We start from the raw sequence: 14256 nt of genomic DNA on the forward strand, positions 1-14256 counted from the left end.
CAAAGAGAACAGGTAGATAGATCAAAGACTCAAAGTCAGGAGGAACTGAGTCTATCCAGTGATCAAAAAGGTGGTCAGTATTGGAGTCAGTGATATATGAAAGGAAGTTAAAGGGAGAAGGGGATGGTAGAAGGGCAAATTATGTAGAGTTTTAGGACACTGTAAGGTCTTTGGCTTTCAAGTTTTCTGAAATAGGACATCATTGTAGAATAATAACAATAGTGGAATATTAGTCAGGCTCTAAAAGAAGGAGATCAGATCACATAAAGGACTGTTTTTCGGGGCCGGGCGGTGGCGCTGGAGGTAAGGTGCCTGCCTTACCTGCGCTAGCCTAGGAGACGGACCGCGGTTCGATCCCCCGGCGTCCCATATGGTCCCCCAAGCCAGGAACGACTTCTGAGCGCATAGCCAGGAGTAACCCCTGAGCGTTACCGGGTGTGGCCCAAAAACCAAAAAAAAAAAAAAAAGGACTGTTTTTCAAAGTATGTGAAGATTTCTTAAGATTCAACAGTAAGAAACAATTAGCCAATTAAAAAAAAATGAGCCAAAGACTTCAAAGACACTTCATTAGAGAAAATAAACAGATGGAAAATAATCATGAAGAGATGCTCTATAACATGTCATCAAGGAAATGCACATTTAAATGGGTTATTGCTACATCTTATCAAAATGACCAAAATCCAGAGCATGTATTGGTGAAGATACAGAACAACAAGAACTCTCATTGTTGGTGAAAATACAACATGGTACCACCACTTTAAAGATAGCTTGGTGCTTTCTTACAACACTAAACATACTCTTTAATATTTACTCAAAGGAAATGAAAATGTGTCTACACAAAACTATACCTAGGTATTTTTATAACAGCTTTATTCATAATTTTCAAAGCTTGGAACTAATTAAGATATTTCTCAGTAGGCGAATGGATAATATACTGTTATAGTTCTAGACAACAGCATATTATTCAGAAATTAGCTATCAAGCCATGAAAAGTCACAGAGGAACTGGAATATGGCTCAAACAGTAAAGCATATGCCTGGCATGTGCAAAACTCTTGAGTTCAATTGTAAAACTTTATATGTCACACCAGACCTCACTGTCAACCCACAGCACTGCCAGGTATGACCCTGGTGGCTCCTATTTACAAAAGGTGTGACAGCAGTTAAAAAAAGACATGGAGGAACCTTAATTACCTATTACTATATGACATTCTAGAAAAGGCAAAATCATATGGGACATAGTTTAAAAAAAGAAATATGGTTGCCAGGTGTTAAGTAGGGGAAGAGGATTTTTAGGGCAGTGAATTATGAGATACTGTAATGGTAGAAGCATGTAGTGTATACAAGTCAGTATATACAACACCAAGAGTGACAAAGGATATTGGGAGTAATGATGTGTTAATGTAGGTTTATCAATCAAAAAATACCACTTTGCTGGTGGTTATGTATGCGTGTTGATAATCAAGAAGACTACATGTCAGGACAGGGAGTGTATATATAAAATTTGTACTTTCTGCTTAATTATTTTATGAGCCCAATGTTAATAGTCTTAAATCACATGACAAGAAAAATAAGTCTTTCTAAGTATAGTGTGTGTGTATGCATGCATGTAGAAATGATGAAGTTGACTGTGGATGCTTATTTCCTTTTCACTTCCTCACTCCATTAAACAAAATTTGAAAACATTTATTCGGCACTCCCAATATATTGTGCACCATCTTTCATTAAGGTACCAGTTCCACCTTAGGCAGAGCTTCTCCTTTTTCTCTTGCTACTTCCTTAGTAAAGAAGAGTACATTTGGATTGGTAGCCACCTAATACTTTGGCATGATAGTCTTCACAGTGTTAAAATTTTGTGTACCCAGCTACCTCATTCTGTCAACTATCTTAATACTCCATCTTTTCCCCCTTCACCCTCTCTTCAACCTCCCTCCCTCCCTCCCTCCCTCCCTCCCTCCCTCCCTCCCTCCCTCCCTCCCTCCCTCCCTCCCTCCCTCCCTCCCTCCCTTCCTTCCTTCCTTCCTTCCTTCCTTCCCTCCCTCCCGCCCTCCCTCCCTCTCTCCCGCCCTCCCTCCCTCCCTCCCTTCTTGCCTCCCTTCCTTGTGCCAGGAATTACTATATAGATTTCATATGTGCAAGGCAAATGTTTTTCAACTGAACCATATATACCCAGTCCCCCAAATCTTAATTTTTCTATGTCTCACTTCTCACATATGTTTTGAGTAAAACAACACCTACCTAATATATTTTCTGTTACCAGATATAAAGCTCATAGAACTGGTAGATGGTAAACTCAAATTTAGAGGAGTTATTATTGCTGTTGTTATTAGTGGATATATTTAAGCCCTTCACAACTGTTCATCTTGTTAGTCAAATACTTTCTGTATGTATTTTCTTTTAGCTTTTCTGTAATTCCAGCCTTCTCAGTGAAAGCAACTATTCATGTGCAGAGATGGCTGATTTAGTTTCTTTGGTTTCTGAGAGTTGAATTCCAAGAGTAAATTTATATTTTCCTTCATGTTACAGGCGGTATGCAAGATTACAATTATGTCTGGGCCAACTGTTTTGAGATTACATTAGAACTGTCTTGTTGCAAGTACCCACCTGCTTCACAGCTCCAACAGGAGTGGGAGAATAATCGTGAGTCTTTGATCACATTGATTGAAAAGGTAAAAGTAGCTCATTGGAAAGTGGGGGTATGGAAATAATGGATTAAATATGGGAGGACTTGGGCAAATGAATAACAAAATACACTTAATTTTGTTTTTTTTGTTATTTTATATACTAGATTATTCTAGAAGTATATCAGAATATATTAGAATATATTCTAGGTCTGTCTCCCTTGTTATCTCCCTTCCAATTCTTTTCCTCCAGAAGGCTTCCCTTTACTGTATTACAACTTTTATGAACTGAAATAATTAACAAAATTTATACTGCCAGTATGGTATCTAACAAAGTCATCAACACATTTGCCTTTACATCCCTATATGAACTATGGGCATAAATTTAATATAATTATTAGATAGGCTAGTATGCTTTTTGTATATATCAGAAGTTATTGTGTATATCATATGGAGGAAATTGGTGGTATGTCTTTGAGGAGAAGGACTTTCAAAATGATCAGTAATCTCAATTTTAGACACATGAGTTAAATTTAATTGTATAGTTTAGTATTCTTTATCTATATCCCATCTGTCTATCTATCTATCTCAATCTAGTTTTAGTGTCATGTCTGGTGGTGCTCAGGGGCTATTCCTGGCTTTCTACTCAGGGATCCCTCCTCCCACTGTTTGGGAGACTATTTGTGGTGCTGGGGATTTGACCTGGGGTTGGCTGCATGTAAGGCAAATACTTACCTCCTGTGCTATTTCTTCAGTCCTTTTATCTGTATTTTAACTTGAAGGAATTGAAAGATGTTTCAGATTGAAGGAGTAACCTTTTTTTTTTTTTAAATTCTAGAATCAATGAAGAAAAGTTGTGGTCTCTTGCCTTCCAAAATGATCGTCTCTGAGCAGTCTAATTTGATTTTTGTTCATTTAGGTCCACATTGGAGTGGAAGGCTTTGTTAAAGATTCAATAACAGGATCTGGCTTAGAGAATGCAACCATCTCAGTGGCTGGTATTAATCATAATATCACAACAGGCAGATTTGGTGATTTCCATAGATTGCTTGTTCCTGGAACCTACAATGTTACAGCAGTTTTAACTGGGTAAGAATTTAAATTAGACTCTTAAAACATCAAACCTATGTTTATAAAAGACTTTGTAATCTAAGACATAGATTATATTTATAGTTTAAAACATATTACTTAGCACTTCCTACCTTTCCTTTTGTTTTCTGATTCCTCCCCACTATTTATAATGAAGAAATACTTCTGAGTACTTTTTCTCATAGTCTAGTAATACAGACAGGATATTAAGCATAATTTAAAAAATATCAAAGCCTTGAAAAGATGGTTAGCTGTATAGTGCATTGCCCTAAAGCTAATTGAACAGAGTAGTAAGTCTCTATAAAAGACATTTTGAGGTGCTGCTACCAATTTTCTGCTGTATTAAATGAATAACTTGCCACTTTTGAAACCCTCCCTAAAAGCTAACTTTGATAAGTTTTACATAATTTTAATATAAATTGGAACTTTTTTTTATGAAGTAAAGTAGTTGGAATATCAGATTAATATAATATATTGCAAAGTATTAGATAATTTATCTCTCCTTTGACTATTGTAGCAGCTGCTACCATAGATTGATGGCTTCCATCTTTCATTGTGTTCTCTCCTCCATTTTGTTGTTTTACTTTAAAAAATTATTATAGTTCAGGTCATATATTTTTGGTTTTAATGTACACAGTCACTGTATCACCCCAAAGGGTTCAGTATCCTCCACCAATGTCCTTGTTAATTCTCTCCACCTCTTTTTTTTTCCTTACCCACTGGCTGCATTTTATTCTTTGATTAGAATTTTTGAATGTTGTAAAACCTGAGAAGATAGTAATAAAAATAGTTATCTAAAGATTTAATATGGAATTCAATATAATATTCTAAAAGTCTTGCATGTTTTCCTCTACTTTATTTCATTTGAGTTTTGATAGGTCACTAAGTTTAAAAGAATAAAAAGATGTATATACTGTTACGTCATTGTGTGTTTTAACCCAGCACATCTTTTTTAAAAAATAATTTTTAGATATATGCCACTGACTGTTAATAATATAATAGTGAAAGAAGGACCAGCCACAAAAGTGAATTTTTCCCTTCGGCCAACCGTGACTCCAATGATTCATGACACAACAGAGACTGTAACAACTGCTAGCACAGTTACGATACTGAATATTCCTCCTGGAACAAAATCCTCCCCTGAGCCAATTCAGCCAAAGGACTTTCACCACCACCATTTCCCTGATATGGAAATCTTCTTGAGAAGGTTTGCTAATGAATATCCTAACATCACCCGGCTTTATTCATTGGGAAAATCAGTAGAATCAAGAGAACTTTACGTAATGGAGATATCTGACAACCCAGGTGTACATGAACCAGGTAATTGATGTGGCACCTTTCAGTAATGTGCCTCAGTTGTGTACTATATGAATGTATTTCACCTCAAAAGGTCACTTTTAATATGTATAACTAGAACTGAAGCCCAGTATTTTTTAAGAAAAGGAAAATAAAAATTTGATAACCCATATTGTATAATATATTGCATAGGTTAGATTCTGGTAGTAATTTTATTTTCATATAATATTTTGTACAAATGTATGTCTGTTCAGACATTTCTATTAGTAAGGATGCCACTTTACAGTATGTTTTCCCAGCTTTTTTGTAGAATCTCTTTTTCCTTATATCTTTGGTTCAGAGTATAAATATATATTGGGTGAAAAATAGAGCCCATGATCACTGTAAAGAAAGAAAAAAAAAGTTTCCTGTGCTAATTTTGTTTTCAGGTGAACCTGAATTTAAGTACATTGGGAATATGCATGGAAATGAAGTGGTTGGAAGAGAATTGTTATTAAACCTCATAGAATATCTTTGTAAGAATTTTGGAACAGACCCCGAAGTAACAGATTTGGTTCGTAGTACTAGAATTCACCTCATGCCATCCATGAATCCTGATGGATATGAAAAGGCCCAGGAAGGTAAGTAATAACTATTAATGTTTAAGATTTTTTAAAAATATCAGGTGGTTTGATTATTTAAAGATAAAAGAGAATTATTTTCTTGGAATTTCTTTTTTTCTTATAATTTTTAATTGGTTCTAGCTTTTGTTAGATTAGTTCATTCAATGATGTGATCAAGTTTATATTTAACGGAGTTTTCACTTTAATGATGGCTCCTATTTGCTAAAAATAATTTGTTTTACATATTATTCCATTTAACAGTAATCATATTAACTTATTTACTAATTTATTAAGTTACTTGTGAGATACTGCTCTGGGGTGGAGGAAACACTTAATCTCATAAGTGAAAAATAACCAAAAAGATTTTGAAACTAGTAATTGTTTGACTCCCACCTTATCTTCACATATATTCTAAATCTGCTAAGTTTTTGACTTCCTGTTCTTCTACCTCCTCTGGGAAAGCCCATTTTTCCTGAGTGATGGCAGGAAGAGTAACCTTTAGGTCACCTTATGCCAGAATCTTTGTAGAGAGAGAATCAGTCTTTTTAATTCCTTAATTCTTCAAGGCAGTTGTGGCAGTGAGTAGACTATGTACTTTTATGCAAATATGAAGTTACATGGATTACTAACAAAGTTCTCACTGACAGAATCTAGTAATATATGTTGGGTTTAATTTACTCACATATGTTAAAATATTTATCTTAAGACCTAATTTTTGGTCACCCTAACAAATCTCCCATATTATTTCATAGACCTTTCTGAAAAGTGGGACTGTTTACCATTAGTGGCCTGAGTATTATTCTTCTTTCTTTGTAAATTTATATTATGAACCCTCATAAATTTCTACTCTATATTAAATTGGAATAATTTTAAATTACACTGTTCTCCATTAGGTTAAACTTCCAGCTTATGTTTTGACTAACTTTATTTTTTGACATATGACAATTTTCATTTCATTAGTTTTATTATGATACCTTATTGTGTACTACTACAATATGGAGTCCTCTTTTTGTATCAATAATACCCACTCAACATTGTGATCGTGTTATATGTTTATTATTACAATTAAGTAATACTTTAATATAGTTTGAATTTTTGAAAACTTTGGGCAAGGACAATGATTTTATCTTCTGTTCAAAAGATTTCAGGGCTCAATACATGCCTGGTGGTTCCTAAGCAGCATTTGGATGATGAATATTTCAGGCTCAAAGAATTGAATGAGTATTTCAGGGAGTAGTCTTGGGACCTTCAGAAATTTGGAATGTATCTAGAAAATAAAATTTTAAGGGCCGGGGCTAGAGAGATAGTACAGTAGTAGCGTGTTTGCCTTGCACATGGCTGACCCAGGATGGACTTGGGTTTGATTCCTGCATCCCATATGGTCTCCTGAGCACTAGCAGGAATGATTCACGAGGGCAGAGCCAGGAGTAACCCCTCAACATCGCCAGTTGTGCCCCCCAAACAAATAACAATAACAGGTATCTTTTGTAAATGCACAGTGTAAGAAAGATGCATTTTGATTGTATGAGGGTCAGAGATCTAAACAGAAGGTGAGGCATTTTGCCTTGAATCTTTTGTATGGGTAACAAGCAGGGGTCACTCGTGAGCACAGAGCTAGGAAAAGCTCCTGAGCACTGCTGGGTTTGGAGCCACCCCTACCCAATTTATCATGTGATTGATCATTGTGAAACCTGATATCTTTTAATATATCTGAAGTGGTATGCTGGATTAAAATATAAGTAAAACATAACTTAGAATCTTTTTTTATCAAACAGGGGATTCATTAAGTGTAATTGGCAGAAACAACAGCAACAACTTTGACCTGAACCGGAATTTCCCAGATCAGTTCATTCAGATTACAGATCCTACCCAACCAGAGACTATTGCTGTGATGAGCTGGATGAAGTCATTTCCATTTGTATTGTCAGCAAATCTTCACGGAGGTAATAGAATCTTGATATGCTACTAATCAATTAATATTGAGAGCATTTGAAAATTATGGTGCAATTTTATGTTTCTGATTTTAGGCCTTCTTAAAATTGTTACTTTATTGCTTTTTATGGCCAACAAAGAGTTTTTTCTCATGGCTTTTAGACTGTTTTCCCTTTTCCTACTGTTTCCCTGTTCTCTCTGACATTCTTTTTTTTTTTTTTTTGGTTTTTGGTTTTTGGGTCACACCCAGCAGTGCTCAGGGGTTATTCCTGGCTCCAGGCTCAGAAATTGCTCCTGACAGGCACGGGGGACCATATGGAACGCCGGGATTCGAACCGATGACCTCCTGCATGAAAGGCAAACGCTTTACCTCCATGCTATCTCTCCAGCCCCCTCTCTGACATTCTTATTTTTAAAAGATCTTTAATTTTTTTTTTGGCCAAACCCAGTGGCACTCGGGTTACTCCTGGCTCTGCATTCAGAAATTACTCTTGGCAGGCTAAGGGAACTGACTATATGGATGTCAGGGATCAAACCTGGGTTGGCTGTGTGCAAGGCAAGTTAATAATTTTTAAAATTTAATTACCATGAAATATATAATTACAAAGTTGTTTATGATTGAATTTCAGTCATACAATGTTCCAAAATCCATCCTTTCACCAGTCTGACTCTTTTTCTCGCACTCTTTCTTTCTCTCATTTCTTCAAGTATTACATATTTGTATCTTTCACTGAGAGTTTGGTGCCCCCTTTGTCACTCATAGAAATGGAACACTAACAGATCCAAATGTTGAGTAATTATTTTACCAAAATCTTCTGTAGATTTAGTTTTAAAATATTGTATCTTTACTTACAGTACAGTGTCTTTATTCCCATGTACTTGTGAAATTACTTACCTGTCTTATTTAGTGAGAAAGGATGGTTGAATAGGTCGAGATTAAGAATCATCAGTGTCCAACATAATTCTAGTGTGATTAAGACTGAAGATGTCAGCATCTAAAGGAATTGAACACATAGCCACTTGTAAACTTGCATTTGAATATTCATAGTAACATTATTTATTCTAACCAGAAATACAAACAACCCAAACATCCATCTACTGACTGAGGTATAAATAAAATGTGGCCTAGCTATGTAAGAAGTGCTGTTAATAAAGAAGAATAAAGTACTAATGTATGCTCTACAGGTGAACTTGGGAAATACTATGCTGTGATAGAAACTAGTTGTAAGATTATATATTGTAGAATTATATGAAATACTTAGAATAGGTAAATATAAAATTTTAGAGAGCAAACTAGTGAATGTTTTGGACTGGAGTGGAGAGAGGTGGAGATGAGTGGGGACTGGCTGCTGTGAGGAAAGAATTTCATGTCAATATTTGTTGGAATGCTCAAATTAAACTTCAGTGTTAAAATATGATGGAAAATAAATAAACCTGCTATTTAAGAAGAACAGTACACTTTTAGGAATGTTTAAATTTAGGAAGGAAAGTGAGGACTGGAGAGCTAGTACAGTGGCTAGAATGCTTGCCTTGCATGCACCTTCCTGGGTTCAATCCCTGGTACCATATCTAGTCCTTGAGCACTGACTGGAGTGGTACCTGAGCTCAGAACCAGAAGTAAGCTCTGAGCACTATAGTTGTAGCCCCTCACCCAAAAAAAGTAGTAAAATTGAAATTCTCCAAAAACTTTACTTGGAAAGTTTCCCAATAATAGAAAAAATATTTCTGTGGGTGATTGATTCTTAAAGATTCAGATGAGAACTATGAGATTACAGCTTGATTGGCAACTTTAAATTTCTTTTAAAATATTTTTGTATTTTGCATAATATTTGATAGAATTCTTTTAGCTTTTAAAATTATTCTTATGGGTCTTCAGCGTAGTCAGTCTTTTCCCAACTCGCCCCATCAACAAAACTGTTTGTAAATTTAGTGTTAGAATAAGTCATATGTCAAATTGGCAAAATCTGAAAATGTATTATAAGTACCATTTCAGCTAAAATAATGTACAGATTTTCACATGATGGAAGATAGGCATATTTACTACTGTAAATGTTCCTTTCCATAGTATAATTTTCTCCCTTCATCCAAAAGCATTTAATTTAATTTTAAAACATTGGCAAAGAAATTCAGAGGACCTTCCTTGTCTTTGCCTTCAACAATTTTGAAGAATTTTTAAAGACAATAGGAAAATACAGGATAACCTTTATAAATTTTAGTACTGGTGCTTATTTTGAGATGAACTTCATATAAGGTAAAAGTAATCATGTTAATGAAAAATTCAGTGATGTTTAATGTGTTCACAATATTATGTAACCACCATTTCCATTAAGTTTCAAAACATTTTTCTGACCCCAAGAAAATTTGTTCCATATTCCTTTTCTTAGCTCCTGTTTATAGGCTTTATTTTAACTTTATAAATAACAGATATAGAAAAGTTTTAAAATTTAATGATTACATTTATCTTTATTTTTACTTTTGTTGCTAATATTCATAGAAGTTGATGTGTGTGTGAAACAAGATAATTTTTATTGAAGCCTATTTAGAAAGATGGGAGGGGAGAGATTAAAGTATGTGTTCAAGAGAAAACATGGGCTTCTAAGAATGGAATCAAGCAAGCAATGAAACATAGATGAGTAAATGAGATATATGTTCAAGGGAACATAGGCAGAAGAGCAAGCTGATGTGGATTATTTTCTTTCTTTCTTTTTTTTTGGATCGCACCCGGTGGTGCTCAGGGGTTACTCTGGCTGCCTGCTCAGAAATAGCTCCTGGCAGGCACGGGGGACCATATGGGACACCGGGATTCAAACCAACCACCTTTGGCCCCGGATCGGCTGCTTGCAAGGCAAACGCCGCTGTGCTGTCTCTCCGGGCCCACTGATTATTTTCTTATTAAAATTTGAGATGTGGGTCATAGATTCTGGGTTAAATGAAATTTTTTTTTAGAAATTGTGATGATATGTTGAAGCACTCTTGTTTTTGTTAGAACTATTTTAGGGACTAGCATAATCATAGTTCCTCATATTTGTTTCTTAAAGGCATTTTTTAAAAAAGCAAATACTTGTCACTTCTTGTTATCACGGGATTCTTCATCTGAATTCAAGTTGAATTCCTTCATTTGAATGCCCACAAATTGGTATGATAAAAAGGCAAAGAATGGGCCCGGAGAGATAGCACAGAGGTGTTTGCCTTGCAAGCAGCCGATCCAGGACCAAAGGTGGTTGGTTCGAATCCCGGTGTCCCATATGGTCCCCCGTGCCTGCCAGGAGCTATTTCTGAGCAGGCAGCCAAGAGTAACCCCTGAGCACCGCTGGGTATGACCCAAAAACAAAACAAAAAACAAAAAACAAACAAACAAAAAAAAGGGCAAAGAATAAATGTACAGGTAGACAAATATAAACAATATAACTAACAGGAAAATAAAAGATTTGATCACCTGGTAGAGAAATGAGCCTGTGTAGCTCAGGGGTATTGCCTGGAAAGCATCCTCTCTGTTTTATAGCCTCTGGGGATCATAAAGAGAATGGCATAGGGCTCTAAGCATATGTTTTTAAAGCATCTTTTTTTTTTTTGTCTTTGTTTTTGTTTTTGGTCATACCCGGCAGCACTCAGGGGCTACTCCTGGCTTTATGCTCAAAAATTGCTCCTGGCAGGCTCGGGGGACCATATGGGATGCTGGGATTTGAACCATCGTCCTTCTGCATGCAAGGCAAATGCCTTACCTCCATGCTATCTCTCTGGCCCCTTAAAGCATCTTTCTATCTGAGGCCAAGTAACTCCAATTGATTCATTTCTGATATGAACATAAGATATTTTTATTTATATATTTGTATCTTTTTTTTTTATATTTTGTGGGGCTTTTTCACAGATGTTTAGGGTCTATACCAGAACTATACCTAGCCATTCTTTTGGGAAAGGTATGTGGTGCCAGGAATAGATTGTAGAATCTCACTATGCTAGGCATCTGCTCCAGTCCTGGGGACTATCACTCTAATCCCCAATACTTCAGTGGAGGTCGTAGTTCCTAGAAATAGAGCCCAGGGCTTTATATACACAAAGCATTGTATTCTACCACTAAGCTACATTACCAGACCTAGAAGAAATTTTTAGTATTTTTTTCTGAGTGTAGGTCAGGACTGACTACTATCTATAAGTTATTTAACATCTCTGCTTTAGATATCACATTCAGAGGAGAGTTTATTGTACTCTAAGAGTCCCTTCTTATTAGCTGACCTCTATGAGATTGTCAGCATTAAATATGGTCCTCTAAGCACCTAAGCACTAGCAGAAGTCACTAATGGATATAGAATCAGGAATAACCCCTGGACATTGCTGAGTGTGGCTCCAAGCATCCACCCACCCCCCAAATTCCATGACCTTATGATTGTCTGAATTTTATTAAATAAATAATTTATTTGAACAAATTATATAAATAATGCAATATAAATATAAAATTTAATATATACATATTAATACATATAAATACATATAAATATAAATTTATATAAATGATAAAAATAATAATTTATGTTCCAAGGAAGTCAGTATACTTTTAGTTTTATTTCTGACTTAAATTATATCTTATAGGGCTCAGAGAGATAGCGGTGTTTGCCTTGCAAGCAGCTGATCCAGGACCAAAGGTAGTTGGTTCGAATCCTGGTGTCCCATATGGTCCCCTGTGCCTGCCAGGAGGTATTTCTGAGCAGACAGCCAGGAGTAACCCCTGAGCACCGCCAGGTGTGGCCCAAAAACCAAAAAAAAAAAAATTATATCTTATAAATTCAGGTAAATTCTTAAGTCCTTAACATTTAAGTCACCTCATAGGTAATTTATATTGCTTTGCATTCTCACTTATCTACCCACTTTGATTTTTCTGTTGTAAGAATTACCATTGGGAGGCCAGAGTGATGTTACAGCAGGTATGCTTGCCTTGGAAGTGATCCACCAGGATTTGTTCCCTGTCCCTGGCACCCCATATGGTTCCCTGATCATCAGCAGGAATTAAGCCCTGAACACCAGGTGTGGACCCCAAACCAAAAAACAAAACAAAGATTTAAAAAAAATTAATTTTGGGAGGCAGGGAAGTGGGGGCAGACAATGAGAAAGAGAATTGACAATAACAAAACTGTGGTTCCTGAACATTTCGGTGATGTAGAAGTGAGATAACTATGTACATCAAACTTGTATGAATAAACTTACAAGTTGTGGCCAAAGAGATAATATAACAGGCTGTGCACTTGCTTTGCATGCAACTGACCTTGGTTTGATCCCACTACCCCATCTACGCGGGGATCAGATCTCTGAGTTCAGAGCCAGGAGTAAGCCCTGAGCATCTCTGGATGTTGCCCCCAAACAAAATAGATAAAACAAAATAGATAAAAAGTCTAATCATGAAACCCAAACTATATTAAGTAAAAAAATTTTTTTTAAAAAGAGCTTGTTCAGAAGGCAGGGTGAGTAGAGAGAAGGAAAGCTGGAGTTGAGGGACATAGGCACTGTGGTGGGTTTCGAGTTGGAATATTGAATATCTAAAACTCTTTTATCAACACCTTTGTAAATCATGTAAATAAAGTTAATTAAAATAATTTGGCCTTGGGAAAATTGTTTCAGTTTTCTGTCTCTGGCAATATTGTGAAAATCTTTATGTTATTGAAACACCTAAAGACAAGTAACATGATAATTCATTTTTCTTTTCCTAAATTTAAAGGTTCTTTAGTCGTCAACTACCCTTTTGATGATGATGAACAAGGGATTGCCATGTACAGTAGGTCACCAGATGATGCCGTGTTTCAACAGATAGCACTTGCTTATTCAAAGGTAGGCTTGTGTTTATTCATAGGATATTGTAAAATTACTTCTCTCTTATTTTTGCACTTAAATTATTTTTAATATTGTTAAATGGTTTTTTAAACTTATTTAATCACCATGAATTATCAAATGACAAAATTATTTATGATTGAGTTATTGAGGCCCAATCTCTTCTCCAGAGACCCCTTCCCTTGACCAAGACCCCAGTTTTCTTCCCATCCCCAAATTATTTTCTGCAGTATTCAGGTCATGTGCTTTCTTCCTGGCTAAACTTTTCATTATTCCTTTTAGGTAGCCTTTCTCTTTTCCTTCTGTGAATGCACCTCATTTTTAAACATACTACAGGTCTATCCTCTTTAGCCTATAAGCTCAAGAGACGTCTTTTCTTCTAGAATTTTTATCACTGTACATGGCAAATAGACAACTATTTAAAAAAAAACCTTATTTATTTTAGTTGATATTTATTTAAGTTATTAAAGTAGATTGTCCCAGGTTGACGAACTCTTCCTGAGATCTACCTGGGTCCACATCTAGCCTATGACCTTTTTTATTGACTGCCTGTTGACACCTAGCCACATTGATTTATGTACTTATCATCCATGGCTGCTTTCTGTTTGAATATTTGAAAAGGAATCAGTGTAGCTCAGCATATTAACAGACCAAAGAAAGAACAATGCTGGGTGCCAGGAAAGCTGACCCGGGCTAACATGCCTGCCTCAAAAGCATTAGTCCATGAGTTTATTTCCTGGAGTTGGCCACATAACAGAGACAGGTTCCAGCAGCTCTGCTTCTGAAATCCCTGGTGCCACAGCAGTGTGCCACGTATTCTGCCAACTCCAGGGAATAAACTCATGGACTAATGCTGGACTAATAAATCTCTCTCTCTCTCTCTCTCTCTCTCTCTCTCTC

General features: G+C 35.9%; 1 protein-coding gene across 1 annotated transcript in view; it reads left to right on the forward strand.

Annotated features, from left to right (window-relative positions):
- The window catches only part of CPD (carboxypeptidase D), a 71280-nt gene that overhangs the window by 22025 nt on the left and 34999 nt on the right, over nucleotides 1-14256 (forward strand). Inside the window, exons 3-8 of the mRNA XM_049789691.1 lie at nucleotides 2526-2668; nucleotides 3540-3709; nucleotides 4680-5029; nucleotides 5434-5625; nucleotides 7383-7550; nucleotides 13247-13356. Of these exons, the coding sequence (XP_049645648.1) occupies nucleotides 2526-2668; nucleotides 3540-3709; nucleotides 4680-5029; nucleotides 5434-5625; nucleotides 7383-7550; nucleotides 13247-13356 (1133 nt within the window). The remainder of the gene's footprint in view (nucleotides 1-2525; nucleotides 2669-3539; nucleotides 3710-4679; nucleotides 5030-5433; nucleotides 5626-7382; nucleotides 7551-13246; nucleotides 13357-14256) is intronic.

The sequence above is a fragment of the Suncus etruscus genome, chromosome 1, assembly GCF_024139225.1.
Source record: "Suncus etruscus isolate mSunEtr1 chromosome 1, mSunEtr1.pri.cur, whole genome shotgun sequence".
Classification (NCBI taxonomy): domain Eukaryota; kingdom Metazoa; phylum Chordata; class Mammalia; order Eulipotyphla; family Soricidae; genus Suncus; species Suncus etruscus.